The 18,884-nt window shown below is 37.5% G+C and overlaps 1 protein-coding gene across 1 annotated transcript in view; it reads left to right on the forward strand.

Annotated features, from left to right (window-relative positions):
* The window catches only part of LOC145679156 (uncharacterized), a 163,901-nt gene extending 150,724 nt beyond the window's left edge, over nucleotides 1–13,177 (forward strand). Inside the window, exons 7-8 of the mRNA XM_081749749.1 lie at nucleotides 11,063–11,239; nucleotides 13,153–13,177. Coding sequence (XP_081605875.1) covers nucleotides 11,063–11,239; nucleotides 13,153–13,177 — 202 coding nt within the window. The remainder of the gene's footprint in view (nucleotides 1–11,062; nucleotides 11,240–13,152) is intronic.
* The last annotated feature ends 5,707 nt before the right edge of the window (nucleotides 13,178–18,884 follow it).

The raw sequence follows: 18,884 nt of genomic DNA on the forward strand, positions 1-18,884 counted from the left end.
ATACTAATGAGTGTAGCAGTAGTGATAGTAGTAATAGTAGTAGCAGATGGCAGCAATAGTGGAATAAACACTAGCATTCGTAATCGTAATAGTAATAGTAGTATCAGCTGTAGTAGTTGCAGTATTAGTATCACATACGGTGTAACAGTTCTACATATCTTCTCTGTTACTCGTAATGCACTAATGAGCGTAGTATAAGACTTTTACGTCCATGAGGTGTATATTTGTATAATAAACATGGCTGGACAGAGCAAGCACAGATAACAAATAGACAGACAAAATAGGGACATAGAAAGAAAACCTTGTGTAACCTTTCACACGATTTTCCTGTTCGAGAAGGACAAATAGACATTGCAATATTATGACGACACATTTCTCATTTCCCATTGCATATTGAAGGATTGACTTGACTTATCAACTTGGTTGTTCCCAGGCTGGTTACGACCGGTCCGTTTAGAGCCCGGCTCGTTCGTGCCCGGCCAGTTTAGTGTCCGGGCCGTTTGTGCCCGGCTCGAGATTCGGGCCGGGCCGGATCGGGTCGAGCCGGGCACTGAATACAGATCCATCCAGGCCGGGCCGTGCCGGTCTTTGGGCCTGGGTTTGCAGGGCTCTGGAACTTTTCCTACTTTTATGCACAACATAGTTTGGAAGTTGAAAACCTTTCCTTGACGCCATAAATATTATTAACACTAACATATCAATGATACTCTTGTGTATAATTCAAAAAGTTAGCCGTGAAATTTAATCCAGATTGGAAGTAGTTGTGGAAAGGCCTCTTGCTATAACAAATTTGTGGGTGTTCAGATAAAACCAACATTATCTTTCTATTTCACAACGGGCGAGTACTGCATAGGTCATTTCTACTGTATATCAGCTTCACGGACCAAAGCGACTTGTATCTTCATGAAAAACCATTTGTTGGTTCTTCAAGGTCAATAACAACAAAATAGCTAATACTAAGAGTACACGCGACCCATTACTTCGATAGAAGAGGCAAATTCAACAGACGTATTTACGTATGAAAGACTAATGCCCTCCAGACACTTAGTAGAAGGCTTAACTGGGTGGAAGCAACATAGCAACGTTCTATGCGAAAGAACGCTGTTTGTTCTATCTGTTGTGTGTATGAAGCACGAGTTTGCTTGTGTGTCAGTGTGTGTGCGTCCTGGGGATCAGATGAGTTGACATAAAGTTACTAAATTTTGATCACGGATACTTTTGTCCAGGCCCCAGACTAAGACAAAGCGTTTTTTTTTCAAAATTCGAACCAGGGTTCTCAGGGGAGGGTACATTTACCAGGACGTGTAATGATATTAGAAAATGGCCGATTTTGTGTCAAATCCTTATTTTTCACGGTCGCTGAAATCAATGGTGACACTTCCATTAGCAATAACTCAAAATCGGCTACCATTGTTTGCGGGCCGGGGTCACCGGTGGTTGGGGGTACCGAAACACGTAAAAATAATTCAAAATGACCCATATTCGTGTCAAATCCCTAGTTTTTACGGTCGCTGAGATGAATGATGATTCTTTCAAAGGTGTCAGCCTCTAAATACAGCTGGAGCCGCGGTGGCTCAGTGGTAGAGCGTTCACCTCTGGTGCTTGGGTCCGGGTTCGATCCCAGCCCCCTCGAAGTGAACTTTGTGGTGGAGAAACAGCGTGTGTCATAGCTCACCGACTCACTGACAATGACTGATTTAACACGTTTGATAACAGCGCGTGTAATAGCTTATTTATACGCAGTTGATATAGCGTGTATACCTGTAGGTAAGTGGGTAGCGTGTGTAACAGTTGTTGTAAAAATTCTGTGTTCGAGTCGCACCCTAGACTGAATTACATTTTCTTTCAAGGAATTAAACACTATAAATGATGTTCGCGTTCGGTACTGAAAGAGATTTATCCTATGAAGGAAAAAAAATCAAGACAGGTCCAGGGGCAGGGGGAAAGACACAGACTGTGTTAAAATATAATTTATTCCCATGTCTTTTGCTCTTTCCTTTCCCTCTTTCCTTTTTTCCCATTTTGTTTAGCTTTGTATACTTTTTCGGTCTGGGCATGATGCGTATTATTATTTTCGTTTTCCTTGCAATAATTTCTCTCTCTTAGAACTTAACGTGAATGAAATTTCTGCAGATTTATCTCGTGGTTGTTTCTCTAAGTGATGCTGTCAGATAGCAATACCCTCCAAATAGAGGAAAATACAAGGCTACTGTACCATACGCGCACAACCCCTATAGTACTATGGTAGTGAGTAGCGCAGTTTGAGCAATACGCACCGATAAACCACGCTTACTTTTATATTTATTAAAATCTCATATTAGGACTTACTCCGCAATACAAACTTTTAACAAATGCGCCTTTTAAAATTCTGTACTTATTGTTATTATTACTATTATTATTATTATTATTATTATTATTATTATTATTATTATTATTATTATTATTATTATTATTATAGCAATAGCTATATGAAGCAATTATCTCAGCCAATTTGGTCGGGTCGCGGTGGCTCAGTGGTAGAGCATTCACCTCTGGTGCTTGGCGTCCCGGGTTCGATCCCAGCACCCGCCAAGTGAAATTTGTGGTGGACAAACACCGTGTGCGTGGGTCTTCTCGGGGTTCTCCCGTTTCCTCCCACTTTCTTCATTCCACCATTTAATTCATTACATCATCATCATCATCAACCGCGGGACGTAAAACTCAAAGATTTCATTTCGGGCAACTTGGTTAATAAACACCATTCATCAACAGGTAGTTGTAGAAATGAGTCTTTTACAACAGTTGTTAGCTCAATCGCTAGAGCGCTGACTCATAGATTCAAGGGTTGTGAGTTCGAAACTAGTCCGAGTCAAAATACTTTTTCTGATTTAATCCTTCAGATGGAAATGTTTCTCTATTCACTTTTATCTCGTAATTCTGGATAGAGATGTTTGGATGTGAAAAAAGATACTAGAATATAAGAAAAGAAAGATAAATTACGTGATATCTTTTGCAATTTTTAACTATATTTTCACCTATCTAGGGCGTTTCTGAAAGTTCAGACTTATATATCTCCTTTCCGCTCTCTTACGTGTCCTTTAACTACGTAATTCCTTCACTTATTTCATAAATCACATATACATATATTGCAGATGTGTCTCTTTCTCTCCTCTCTACATCATGTCTGGAGATAAATGTTTTGATAACACGTTACAGACACGATTTACAAAAAAAAAAAAAAAAAAAAAAAATACGATTTACGATATCAGTGATACATATTGTGGTGTTTAACTTAACATATAAAACAATAAATAGAAAAACTGAGAATACGAATCTTTACAGAGATGACAGTAAACTGATGCTTCAAATTTGTGTCTTTACTCCCTATACCTATGTTAATTCCCTAGTCAAAATAAAAACTCTTCAAAATTAATCACAAATTCTTATACAACTATCCCTTCCTTGGAGTACTGCGCGGTCACATACCCGTGACGGCGATGTAACGGTACTTTCGGTGACGATGATAAAAATACGCATACGTCAGAAGTCCCTAAAAAATATGGAAAATTGCAACGAAACTTCGTATTGGGACTATTTGCAAAACAAGAAATGAATCGTGTTTTAATTTTTGCGGAAAAACTATGTGGGGCCTAGGCCCCATCCGAAAAAAGAATTAATAATACCGAAATAGCGAAGGAAGGAGTGGACCGAAGGAAATGATTTTGTGTAGATATTATACAGGGTGGTCGTGCATCAATGACGGAAAATTCGGGAGATGAATCTACAGGTAAAAACAAGCAAAAAATGTCATATGAACATTGGGTAAATGCGGCTTCGTTTGGACACTAGTGGCGTCTGAAATGTCACCTTCCGAGGCGCCAATTTGCAATATCACAAGAACGGAAAGAAATACGAATGTCGGGTCAAAAAATATCAAAGGGAATCCCATCCGAAGAATCCAATTATGCATAAGTGATGGCGAAACAGTGGCGGCGCTAGAGGGGTGCACAAAGAAAGTGAATGTAACATGGAGAAAAGTGAATAATTTACACTGAAAAATTGTAGGAGGGGATGTTACTTGCAACATGCAGCAACAAATGTTAATGAACAAAGGCAAGAATGGCTACGCTGTAAGGACACTATAGGAGGCGGAATGTAGAAATACAGTATCTTTGTAACGGAAAGAAATAGGAATGTCGGGTCAAAAGTTGGCAAAGGAAACCCCATTCAAAGAATTCAGTTATGCATAAGTTATGACGAAATAGTGGCGGCGCCAGGGGGCACAAACGAAGTGAATGTAACGCGGAGAAAACTGAACAATTTACACTGACAAACTTTAGGAGGGGATATTACGTGGAACATGCAGCAAGAAATGTTAATGAACAAAATCAACAATGGTACGCTGTAGGGACACTATGGGAGGCGGAATGAAGGAATGCAGTATCAGTATAACGGAGAGAAATAGGAATGTCGGGTAAGAAGATTTCAAAGGAATACCCATCCGAAGAATCCAATTATGCATAAGTGATGGCAAAGCAGTGACAGTCCAAGGAGCACAAAGAATGTGAATGAAACGCTGAGAAAAGTTCTACCACAGATGTTCTCGGATGAGGCATTCATACGGGGTGGCATCACAAATGTCCGCAATGACCATCGATGAACATCCAACAACCCGCATGCAATTGTAGAAACGAAGCATCATCAGCGTTTCCAGTTCCGTGTGTTGGTTGGTATTATTGATGACGACGTTGTGAAACAACACTTCTTACCACAGCGATTGAACGCATACAATATCTTATCTCCAGTTTTTAACCTAGGGCCTAACTATTCTAGTTAAAGACGCGCCACTGAGGACACGGCAATGTATGTAGTTTATGCATGATAACGTCTTTCCCATTCATGTCCCACTATTCGTGCATATCTGAACGAAAAAATTCCACGCAGGTAGATAGATCGTGGAAGCAAAGAAGCATAGCCCCCACGTTAACCCGACCTGAATACCCTAGACTGTTTATCTGTGGGGCTACATGAAGAGTCTTGTGTATACATGGCTCGTGCTTGGCATTGAAGATCTTCGCTAGCGCGTATGAACTGCATTTCCCACACTACGCCAAACTCCAGCGTTATTGTCAAAAGTCAGAGAATTCTTACGCCATCGTGTAACTCTCTGTCTCGAAGAACAAGGAGGACATATTGAACACCTTCTGTAAGACAGCATTATGTTGACCACGGTAAGTACAATACCTCTTGTTTTTACAGTACACTGGACCTCATCTTCCGTACGAGTTTTGTACGATTTGCACGTATCAACACTAAGAGTGTTTAACAGTTTCTTTGTAGCTCCCATGCCGCCACTGTCCCGCAATACGTGCACATAATTGGATTCTTCGGATGGGGTTTCCTTTGATATCTTTTGACCCGACATTCTTATTTCTCTCCGTTACAAAGATATTTTATTTCTACATTCCGCCTCCTATAGTGTCCCTACAGCGTAGCCATTGTTGCCTTTGTTCATTAACATTTGTTGCTGCATGTTTCAAGTAACATTCCCTCCTACAATTTTTCAGTGTAAATTGTTCACTTTTCTCCATGTTACATTCACTTTCTTTGTGCACCCCTCTAGCGCCGCCACTCTTTCGCTATCACTTATGAATAATTGGATTCTTCGGATAGGGTTTCACTTTATATCTTTTGACCCGACATTCGTATTTCTTTCCGTTCTTGTGATATTACAAATTGCCGCCTCGGAAGGTGACATTTCAGACGCCTCTAGCGTCCAAACGAAGCCCCATTCACCTAATGTTCATATGATATTTTTGCTTGGTTTTACCTGTAGATTCATCTCCCGAATTTTCCGTCATTGATGCACGACCGCCCTGTATAGACCCTATGTAAAATAAGCCCTTTCGTCTCTCTGAAATAACTCTATCAGTTTAGCTTCAAATCTGGCAGACAAGAGCAACATATCCAATATCTACATACAACTTAACACGCTTCGGTTTCTTCCTCACGCCATTCAACGCCTCGGTCCACTCAACAGTTTTTTTTCTTTGAGGAAAATACGAAACACGTATTCCCTCATCTTACCTCTACAATATTTGTGCACATTTCATCCACTTCGGTCTACCTCATTTTGCCTTTCGGGGTCAAATTCCAAAATTTTGGACGGGGGCTTTTTCCCTAAAAAGCATTTTCCCCCGAAAATAAAAAAACGCGAATTCGTGTATTTTTTGCCTATTGTTCATACACAAAGTTATGTTGCAATTCTACATGTTCTTCACACACATCTGACATACTGTTACTAGCACTTTTGATTTTTCGTGATCAAAGGTTTGGAGGGTTCGGTGCCTTGCCCAACTGTTTTCTCCAGGAAAACATCAAACCGGTATCCTCATTTTACGTCTGCAGTATCTGTGGACAATTTCATCCACTTGGGTTCATTTCTTCTTGCCTTTCGGGCGTCAAATTTCAAAATTTTGGGTGGGGGCTTTCAAAACCTAAAACCGTCCTTAAGCAGAACATAACAAACCCGTATTCGTTTATTTCTTTTCGTATTGTCCATCCGCAAAGTTATGTTGCAATTCTTCATGCCTTTAGACACATCTGACAACTGTTACTAGCACTTTTGATATTTCGTGATCAAATGTTTGGAGGGATCCGTGCCCACCCAACTTTTTTTCGAGGAAAACACAAAACCCGTATTCCCTCATTTGATGTTATACACTATCTGTGCCGAATTTCATTCACTTCGGTTCACTTTAATTTGCCTTTCGAGCGTCAACTTTCAGAATTTTCAGTGGGAGCTTTTGCCACGTAAAACCGTTTCTCTGTAGAAAATAAAGAAACCCGTATCCGTTCACTTTTTGCGTATTGTCCATACACAAAGTTTCGTTGCAATTCTTCATGTCCTTCACACAAATCTGACGTCCTGTTACTAGCAATTTAGTATATCGTGATCAAAGGTTTGAAGGGGTCCGTGCACCACCCAACCCTTTTTTCTCGGAAAATGCGAAATCCGTACCCACTTTTTACGTCTGCAATATCTGAGGACAATTTCATCCACTTAATTCACTTCTTCCTTGCTTGTCAGACGTCAACGTTAAAAATTTTGGGTGGGGATTTTTGCAACCTAAAACCGCTTTTACGCAGAACATAAAAAAATCCGTATTGGTTCCTTTTTTGCGTATTGCCCATAGACATAGTGTCATTGCAATTCTTCATATCCTTTACACACATCTGACATACTGTTACTAGCACTTTAGATTTTTCGTGATCAAATGTTTGGAGGGGTCCGTGCCCCACCGAACCGTTTTTCCAGAAAGAAAGGAAACCCGTATCCTCCTTTTACGTCGTCAATATCTGTGCACACTTTCATTCACTTCGGTTCACTTCTTGCCTTTCGGACGTCAACATTCAAAATTTCGGGTGCGGGCCTTTTCCCGCTAAAACCGTTTCTCCGTAGAACAAAAATCCCGTATTCGTTTATTTTTTGCGTGTTGTCCATACACAAAGTTATGTTGCAATACTTCATGTGCTTTACACACATTTAACATATGGTTACTAGCACTTTTGATATTCCTTGATCGAAGCTTTGGAGGAGTCGGAGGCCCACCCAACCCTTTTTTCAGGAAAATACGAAACCCGTATTCCCTCATTTTATCTCTACAATATATGCGCTGAATTTTATTCACTTCGGTTCACTTCATTTTGGCTTTCGGGCGTCAATTTTCAAAATTTTGGGTAGGAGCTTTTGCCCCTAAACCGTTTTTTCCGCAGAAAATAAAAAAAAACAGTATTAGTTAATTTTTGCGCATTGTCCATACACAAAGTTCCGTTGCAATTCTTCATGTCCTTTACACACATGTGACATATTGTTACCAGCACTTTTGATTTTTCGTAATCAAAGGTTTTGAGGGTTCGGTGCACCACCTAACCCTTTTTTCAGGAAACTACCAAACCCGTATCCTCATTTTATGTCTAAAATATCTGTGCGCAATTTCATTACTTCGGTTCACTTCTTGCCTTTCGAGCGTCAACTTTCAAAACTTTGGGTTGGGGCTCTTGCCCCCTAAAACCGTGCCTCCGCAGAACATAAGAAACCCGTTTTCTTTTATTTTTTGCGTATTGTCCATACACAAAGTCATGTTGCAATCTTTATGTCCTGTACACGCATCTGATATATTGTTACTAGCACTTTTGATATTTCGTGATCAAAGTTTTGGACGGGTCCTTTCCCCATCCAACCGGTTTTTACAGGAATATTCGAAACCCGTATTGCCTCATTTTACGTCGACAATATCTGTGCACAATTTCATTGATTTCGATTCACTTGTATTTGCCTTTCGGGCGTCAAATTTCAAAATTTTTGGTTGGACCTTTTGCCCCTAAAACTGTTTTTTCCGGAGAAAATAAAAAAAACGTATTCGTTTATTTTTTGCGTATTGTCCATACATAAAGTTTCGTTGCAATTCTTCATGTCCTTTACACACATCTGACATACTGTTACTCGCATGTTTGATATTTCGTGATCAAATGTTTGGAGGGGTCCGTGCCCCACCCAACCTGTCCGTCGAAACCCGGATTCCCTCATTTTACGTCTGCAATATCTCTGCACAGTTTCATTCACTGTGGTTCAGTTGTTCTTGCCTTTCGGCTTTGAAAATTTTGGGATTGGCTTTAATATTAAACCTTTACATTATGTATTTTTTCTTTTTTATGAAATTCGTCTTCCGGGATGGAAGGAGAGAAATGGTGTCCTCTGATATCTGTTTCTTGCCATTCATGTTCTTCGAACTGCTTAAGTAAGATCATTTGTAACTTTTGATGTCATCCAACTCCGTCACAATAATAAAGTTGTCATTTTTAACAATTTGTTTTATTCTCTTATTTGTAGTTTGCTACACTGATATACTTGTTACAAAATTGAGGTTTGGTCCAACGCCTTTCGAATTCGCAACCAACCGAAGCACCGAGGTTTTTGGGTTGCCTGCTATTGCAGGAAAAGGAGAATTGCAGGTGGTAATGCACTTTTGGAGTCGTGTATACAATTTGTTCTAGTCTTGTATCGGCTTGATCAAAGTTAAAATTTAAGTGCTGTTTCATTTATTCCAGCTTGGTATCGGATTGTTTGCCAGTTCTTTGATCTTTATATTTATCAGTTGGCCCAGTTCTCCTACTATATCCACCAAGCTTGTTGTTGGATCTAATATGGCTGCATTGGTGTCTACTATTTGGCCACGAAGATTATTTTCAGTTCCTTGTCGATTCATCCTGGTATTCTTGAATACTTTCTTTTTTGCGTAAAATCTTGTAATCCATCTTGCTGCTAAAAAGTTTACAACGTAAACGTGACAGTTATACTCTTATTCTAACAAATCTCCAAGGCTGTCCTGGGCCAAAGCACAATTTATTATAAAAATTTAATTTATATAGTCTGCTACATAGGTCGATATTCTATATTCTGTGGTTAGGAATACTTAAACATTACGCGTAATTAGACTCATAAATAAATGCTCACTTTGATAGTCGGGCATAGAAGGCGATATATTATAACCATTATTCAAATAGAAAGTCACTAATCCATAGTGATCCAAAATAAATATATATACATTGTCATAACGACGAGTAAACAACAACAAACCATTTAAACACTAGGAATATACAACAGATAAATCAATATATATCAAAATATTTTAGCTACATTACATTTTTCTTATTATTATTATTATTGGCTTATGTGTTATTTAAAAGCCACATCACCCAAAATACGGATATACACAAACATTATATGGATACTCTCATTGTAGCAAGTAACGATGCTACTGGCGATAAGACATTATTATGTATAAATTCATTTACAACAAAAGGCAATATATTCTCTCGATGACATCATAATGTACATTGAATGTAACACGTACATCGTTCTTGGGAGACACACGTCCTTCTAGAAGCTATACATCTTCCAAATTTTGAAATTTTTACTTTTTTCCATTCTTTAGTTAAATATTCCACTATTACTCAGTGTTAGAGCCTATATCCCTGGTGTGTGGAGACCCTGGATTGATCCGCGAACATCTAAAATATGTTTGACAACATCCTGTTTTCTGGGTACTCCTGTTTCCTCCAACATTCTCATTCCACCAAATCTTCCGTCATCTCCCTTAGTCTAAAGGGCATAATCATAGAACAGAAAGATTTCATTTCATTTGCATTTTAGATACATTTGGATAAATATTTGGTTTAATTACATAAAGGGAAGGTAAACTCTCTCGAAACAGATGTATAAATATTTTAATAGTTGGGTTTGCATATAATAATTCATTTTGCGATGTAATTTAGTATTTTGTTTCTTAGAGTCAACATTTCTGTTTATCGTTTGGTATTGTAGTCGAACAATAATTCTTACAATAGTAGATGTAATAATATTAAATTGCTTTTACCTAGTTAAATCAATTTTCCAAAATATTGTACTACCAAAATTCATTGATTTTTATTCGTTCTAACAATTTGAATTTCTAAATAATCTACTTAAATAATAAACAATGATCACTTTTGACACCAGTGAAACAACCAAAAAAACAAATACCACATTCACTTAATACGAGAAAATTAACAATATTAAAGTTTTCCATTTTATTATAGACTTCATGCTTCCTTTTCTACATTACACGACTTCCTTTTACCCACGTTCTCTTTTGTCTACATATAAGACTAGCTAATAATATGAAATGTTTAATCAAACATTGTATATATGCATGCTTTCTTATATTAGACGATCAAGTCACTTTTGAAAGAAGACACGATTTGGTTGTGGATAGTATCGTTGTTAACTAACTTCATTGCATGCTTGTTCATGCATACCCACTCACTTTTCTCGTTACATTCTAAGATTTCAGTAATTTTATTTCTAATATAAAGCTTTGATAGTAAATTATGAATCTTCAAAAAATCTCATTCTAAGATGTAAACTACTCATTATACGTGTTTCCTCTTAAACAAAATATCATTAGAAGAAACTCCAAGATTAAATTTCCTTTCTCTCCGTAATTAGTTATGACGTCGTTCAATTTTATTTAAAATATAGAAGGACGAAGAGAGAAGGATGGGAAGGCAAGGAGAAGGTAAAGGAAGAAAAGGGAGAAGAAGAAAGGTACGGAGAAGGTGAAGAGGTTAGACTTGACAGAAGGAAATATATTGTCTCGGAAAGAGTAGAAAGAAAAGGGAAACGTGATACAGAGAAAGGGATAGAGGATGGTCCATGGTAAAGATGGGAAAGCAAAAGAGGGAAAGAAAGAAGAGGTAGGAAAGGAGTAGTGCGTGAGGATTATCGAAATATAGTAAAGAAACTCAAATATGTGCCATAGGAACTTTAGATTCCCGTTCTATTGTTTGAGAATGGAGTTTAAAGAGTTCGCTGCATAGCACGTTGTTACCCATACAACTCTGATCTGGATCCAAGAAACTGTGCAAGTCGGAGTAACTTGAACCAGCCCAGATGGTGAGAAAGCCTAGATTGACGCTTGCAATCATTTTTTCTAATTGTGAAGTATTTGTTTATTTACTTAATGCTTCTTACTCAGCAGAGTCGTACTCGAACTAGTGAAGAAAAAAAATCAGCTGAAATGTTTGTCATCCTCGTTTGGAAGTTCCTTAAAGTTCTGAACGCAGTGGATACTATCACTACTTCTGTTCCATTGCTTCCGCTTGCTTTGTAGACCCACTGTCACTTTAATCGAAAGATTGATTACCTTCTTGACTAGGTCATGAGTGGGAAATAACCACATTTTTGGAAGAATATCAAAATATACATGAAATAAGATAATTATAGGCTCTTACTCTATATCGTATGTTTCTCTACTTATAACTTAAATAACCATTTATTGATTTGCTCATTCAAACCACATCAGACAATGTAGATTATCTTGCTGAAAGTTGATTATCTTGCTAATTTGATATTTATAACAAGATATTGAATCTCTCCTATTACGCATACCGTTGGTTATACAACACACGGTTCTGGACCTTAGCATGGTCTAACTTTGGAAGGTAAGATTTATTACACGAGTCCAAATATTTTCGACAATTTTACTAGTCTTACTCATGCTTCGTGTCCCTATTGTCACTAACTTGTGCCTATGCACGATTTACTTTCTCTGAATCAAAGACACATATAATAATAGCCATATTGTTTTACACACTAGTCCATATTAAGCATGTTTAGTTATCGAACATGTGCCACTAATGTAGTCGTGACAACAGTGAAAGTAATCACATAATAAATACATAACTTCTCACTACCAAAGTTTTAAGACATATTTTTCAAAATCATTTCGTTGTCTAGTTTACTTTGGTATTATCACTAATTTAAATTCGTAATCAACATCAATGTATGGACGACTCCAAAAGTGCATTACCTCCTGCAATTCACCTTTTCCTGTAATAGTAGGCAACCCAAAAGCTCGGACGTTGGGTTGGTTGAGAATTCGAAAGGCGTTGGACGAAACCTGAACTTTGTTACAAATATATCAGTGTGGCAAACTGCAAATAAGAGAATAAAATAAATTGTCAAGAATGACGATTTTATTATCGTGAAGGGAATGGATAACTTAAGTTACAAAATTATCTTATTTAAGCAGTTCAAACAAGATGAATGGTAAGAACAGATATCAGAGGAAAGCATTTCTCTCCTTTTCCAAAAAAAAAAAAAAAATCTCGAACAAAAAGGAAAAAGTTACGTAATGTGTAGATTTAATATAACCTAATACCACAAAAACAAACAACCATACAAAACGGAAAGAGAAGCAAACACAGAATGAGGGACATCACTGGCGTACCAGACTTCCGTTCCTCTCATGCAAGATAAAGCGATAAGACCATAGTTGTAAACTCAATTCTTATAATAATAATTATAAGAAGAAGAAGAAGAAGAAAAATTTATTATTATTATTATTAAATCTCGTTCCTTTTTCAAAATATCTGACTTTGCTTAAGATTATGTCTGCATATAGCGGTTATGTGTACACTGTTTGTGAATGAGCGGTCCCAAGGGCTAAAAGGGATGGAAATCTCCGAGAGAGAGGAATTAAAAAGAAAAAAAACTTTCTTATGATAAATTCTAGTTCAAAGTTCGGAGCAGTTGCTTTAGACAGATGCTTTTTTGTTTCTTTTTTTCAGGGAACAGAACAGTTCTGGTGCCTAAGAAACTACACTATATAATATTGCAAATTTGCAAATGGAATTATTTACATTGCAATTAGTGGTAATAAAAAATATCATTACAAGACATTATTGTAAAAAGTAAGTTTTATTTCTTCATCCAACCCAAGACTTAGAGGCTCCCTATAACTCGCCTTCCCCCAATATCAATATCAAAAATTCAGGCTGATATATCGATGTAACGGTATATCGGGCGGTATATTTGCGATATTGAATGTTGATATATGACAATATCGATATCGACGATATGAATATATCGACATATCGCACAGGCCTAGATCCGAGAAATGATGCTTGAAATATAGTGGAATCAACAATCAAAATCTAAATATGTTCTTCTATTTCCGTATCCAAGGTTGAGGAGGAAGGGTGTGAACTTGAATAAAAATTCTAAACCAAAATGTTGTTAAAATAAAAGTAGTTATACTTCCGAGTTAATAGAAAATTATTGCATTTTACTTCTGTTTCTGACTGTCGACACAAATCAGCGGCAGTATAGATACTTTACATAGTATTGCAATATACACCATAATTTTTCACAACCAAGCAAGGCAGAAGATGAATTTCCTGTGATATTAAAGTGGAGTGTTCTACAAAATAATCTTAATTCATTCTCCATATTTCAATGAGTACTTTTGCCACTAGAGCTACAAGATTAATAGAACTAGAAATTAGAGATTTCATTAATTTTTTTCTCTCAGACTAAAATTCTTCTGTATTTTGCTAAGATTGTCATATCTTTTCAATATTAGTCTCCTATCCCGGGCTAATTCTGGCTGGGTTCCTGCTTTTTAAGGATGAGTATAGGCAAGTGGGAGCGAGTTTTATTTGAAATCTGACTCGACTCGAAAAGTGTTCTCCATCTGAAATTGAGATTATTAAAAATGAAGCAAATTCTGGGTGTAGTTTTAAGTATTCTGAAAAGAAGATATGAGGGCTTGAGATACAAGAATATAAAGGATCATACGGAACTTTAATGCCCACTGCACTGCAATTATACTACTACTACTACTACTAATACTACTACTACTACTTTTACTACTACTACTACTACTACTACTACTACTAATAATAATAATAATAATAATAATAATAAGAAGAAGAAGAACATTGAAATGATTTTCCCCGTCTTTCAGTTTTTATATCTTCGTTATTGACTCTTTCATATATCCTCCTATCTTTCTTCTTTTCTAGTATAACACCGCGTAAAAATATGAAAGATGGGCTGTTTTTTCTGCGAATACTAAAAGGTACAGTATGTTCTTACTGATTGAATGCTGACCTCGGTTGTCGAGAAGTCTATGAGGCAAAAATGTCATTCACAAGGTTCCCGATTTGAGTTCCGAAGAAGCATAAAGTTATGCCGCTTGTGCCAATTTTTTTTTAAAAAGTTATCTGCGCCGGTCATACACGTTCAAACTTGTTCGGCCCGGGTTGGACTTCGGCTTGGGCTAAAACATTTGAGCGTGCACGTCTCTGCATTGATAGTAAGTAAATACTGATATTCACGCACAGAAGACAAGTTTTGATGAGGCTGTCTTGTCATAAAAATTTATTCTCCTTTCGTTATTGACACAAGATGAGATGCTATAATTATCCCCTCTCGTGAACAACATTAAATCTTTTCCAAATTACTGCTTATCATTTCTCATAGCTTTCGTTTTCCAAATAATCAGGTGATGATCTCAAAATCAGTGAAAACGAGTGCACGGACAAGGTAAATATCACAATCGATTCGACTCCAAACTTAACCTCAAAAACAATGAATGGCTCGCAACTCGAATCGGCTAAATTACGTCTAACTGGGCTCGTGCTCATCCTTACTGCCTTTAGATGTTCTGAGTTTGCAATCTGCAATTGTGGCAAGCTTAATTGTTCGTGGAGACAAGTATCACAGGCTAGAGATCTGCAGAGAATTTGTGTTTTGTATATAGCCATGGCAGCTTGTGACACACACAATGGAGAGACAGGCAGCAACTCTTGGTGGCTCGATCCGAAAGGAGCTTAGGAGAATAGCAATGCTATAAAATACAATACACTTTCACATTTTTTAAACACGTTGGCCTGGTAGGTTTGTGATTACGGTATATATATGTAAAAGTGTATGTAAAAATGTAAAAGTGTATTGAATTTTATAGCATTGCTATTCTCCTAAGCTTCTTTCGGATCGAGCCACCAACAATATATCTTCTTGCTTGCTGTACTTAGATAAGCATTAAGCATACGTTTTCTACGCGTCTCGTGTAAAGCATGTCTCGTCTCGTGTCTCGTGTCGAAAAGAAGTGCTCTTCCCGTTTCGTCTCGGGGGTTCTGTCCCGTCTCGTTTGTCTCGTTTTGTCTCGTCTCTAAAAGTATTGCAGCATATCTTGGGAACGATAGCAAAATGTAGCAGACTGCACCATGCTGACCAAGATGCACAAAGTTGATCATCCAAAACACACAAGACAAATAGTGTCACGATAGCTTCGCCGTGAAGCATTCACCTCTAGTGCGTGTGGTAGTCGGTTCGATCTCGGTTAGTACCATGTAAGCTTTGTGGTAGACAAACATCGAGTGTGTGTTTTCTCGGAGTTGTCTTCTATTCTACCACTTTCTTCATTCCGCTAATTCTTTCATTATTATCAATTCCGCGTAAGACAAAGTTGCCTAAAGGTCTTAAAATAAATTCAAATAAGTTCACAAGGCAAGGACAAATAGTTTACAAGATAATATTTATCTACTGTTAATTCTCTGAGGCACTGGCGGAAATCCAGAAGGATAAGGGGGACATGTATCCCCCAATCTTGGAGTTTGATGGACAGTTCTCTCAATATTCCGATTTCCAATGTGTTTTTTGGAGAGAAATGTGATGATTTGTGTCCGATTGCCACTTCATCTACATCGCCTATTATATAATATACAACAGTTTCACCTCAGAAATCGTGTTCATCTACCATAGTATGAGTCTTGTATCTCCCCTTAAGAATAAGCCTCAAATCTGCCCGCCTCCCAATGCTGAAAACAACTCTGCTATCCTGATTCTCAACAGTGTTGTTTTTAAACTTCATAATTATTTTGAACATCGTTAAAGAAAAAAAATATGGGATCGGTCTTACCCGTCTATCCCCCCCAACCCACTGTTAAAGACAGATTTGCGCCGCTGGTCTGAGGCTTCTCCACGCTTTTTTTAAATTATCTAAAACATTAAAATTTGTTTTACCAGATTGAATATTCGAATATAAATTGCTCATAGGTACGTCGAAGGCAAAGACACTAATATCAAGGCAAAGACACTAATGTTTACACGAGGTAAAATCGCAAATTAAATTGAAACAGGCATTCTTAAACGTATTCAATATTTCAATACCGACTTAGTAAGACTTTTTTCTTAATGTTATTCCGTACAACCTACCATACTGTCTAAAACCACGAATCACGTCAGGCAGGTCTCCTGCGATACTGAAGTTAGTAATAGCATACGTAGTAGTAATAGTAAAGGCGGATGTAAGACAGGATTAATATGACGTTGTGGTCTTCCTAACCTTCACTAAAAGAATATTTTTGACAAGGAAAGTGTAGAAGAAAATAGAACTTGCATTATACAATTACGACCGTATTTAACATTATGATTCGACGCTAGTAATAGAGATGCCCATGACAGGCTCCAGAGACAGTAACAAAAAGCGTGATGAAAGAATGTTTTGGCCATCGCGTCTGCGCCTCGTGTAGTTCGGCTAAGAAACGACGGAAAGGGAGGTGAAAGGGAGGTGAAAGGGACGGGGAATTGTGCTTCTTAATTGGCCAATGAAAAAGTAATTAAATCATGGTATAAGTCGTGAGAGTAACTTTGTGTTTAATGTTCAGCAACATTTCCTTTCTATCTCTATACCGTTTAAAAAAAAAGTGTTCTTTCTGTCTGCCCAATTATCCAAGTAGGTAAGACGCTTGACTTCTGAGTAATCCATGTTCAAATCTCAATGTAGCTAACAGTTTTTTCGAAATGCACTACCGAAATCAACATCGTGTGTTGTGTTGATTTAACACAAAAAGGGGTAGTCCCGCTGAATCATCGCATTGTGTTGAATCAACACAGCACTTTTATTTTACTGTGCAGGACATACGTTGTAAAAAGTAATTGCAAGGACACATACAAAACCCATCCAGGTCACGGGTTCGAGTTCAGAAATATCTGAAGACATTTTATTTCCTCTGTCCCAGTTAAATGAGGTTTAAGATATCTTAACTATTGACAATAAAATGCAATGGAATCAAAAGTTGTATTTCAACGACAAATGTCGTGACTCAAATTATTGTAGGAAATCATGTAGTGTATACTAGAAACAGTCGAAAAATTAAACATGAAGAAATAATTTAATAAGAACAAGCTAACAAGGCTCTCACACTTAATTTTATTTTTTTAAAAAAGAAACATGCAGAGCAAGCGTAAAGGTTTCAATGTTCTAGCATTATCTTAATGTGTCACCCGAAGAAGATAATGTTAGAATATCGAAACCGCTCCGTTTGCTGTGTGTGTATTTTTTAAGTACAAAAACTGTGCAATTTTCGAGACACGAGACATTTCACGAGACGTCTCGTCTCGTCTCAAAAACGAAACGAAACAAGTAGTCTGTCTCGTCTCGCCTCTCGTCCAAAAGTTCCGTCTTGTGTCACGAGTGAGACGAGACGAGACACGAGAAAGGTCTCGTCTCGTTGCAACACTATACGCGTCAAACCAACACCTTCAAAATCACTCTCTAGCAGTCGTGTTCTTCTTAAGGTATTTGTAAGGAAGTCACTTCCGACTTTCTGAGTGTTCACTTCCTACTGTTGGCAGTTCGAATCTTACCCAGTCCACAATGTTTATAGTACCTTTTCGCAATACAAACAATTCCCTTCACTGTTGTAGATTAACAAATGCCAAGAAATATTGTAGAAAATACCTAGATATGTGCAATGCCGTCGAGCTGGAAGGAACGAGTAATTGTAATGTTCTTTTCAATTGCAGACCTTATTATATCCACACACACGTGTAAATTCCTTGTGGTTCGTATTTCTTGTTGGCTTTGTGGCACAGTACGTAGTGTTCCTGTTTACAAGCAAGAGGGTAGCGGGTTGGAATCATTTCTACTCCATTTTAAAAAAATATCGCCAGTAGATGTTCGTCTGTAATTATGCCTTATTTCAAACACACAGACAATTGAGAATAGAGGTAAATCAGATAGGAGATAATACTTGTTTTCTTGTTTTATACTGTTTTTAGACTCACCTTAATATAAACATATCATACATATAGGCTATTTAACATATTTTAGGGGAACAAGTTTTTGGTTGATTGGCGCTTTGCCAAGTCTCTGTGGCTAGTGGGCCACTTGTGGTATAATTATCAAAACAGAAATGGGATCACCGTGGATTGTCACTGCGGAGCAGCGAATATTTGGCGAGATGAAGAGAGTTCCTCATCGGTGGTCCATCGACGCTTACAGCATGGGGTTGCTTCTGAAATTTAATTACGTACCATAATATTATATTTATCATATTAATGTGTCACAATTATTAACGATATATTTCCATTGGACATTGAGTACTGCGAAGGGTGTAATATTGGATGCAAAATGTGATGGCTAACTAGTATATTTCTATTACACCTAATTCCAAACGAAAGTATTGTGATTGTAAAAACAATAGTTTTTACACAAACAAGAATACGGTCT

This window comes from Thermobia domestica, chromosome 1 (assembly GCF_964235325.1).
Source record: "Thermobia domestica chromosome 1, izTheDome1.hap1.1, whole genome shotgun sequence".
Lineage (NCBI taxonomy): Eukaryota > Metazoa > Arthropoda > Insecta > Zygentoma > Lepismatidae > Thermobia > Thermobia domestica.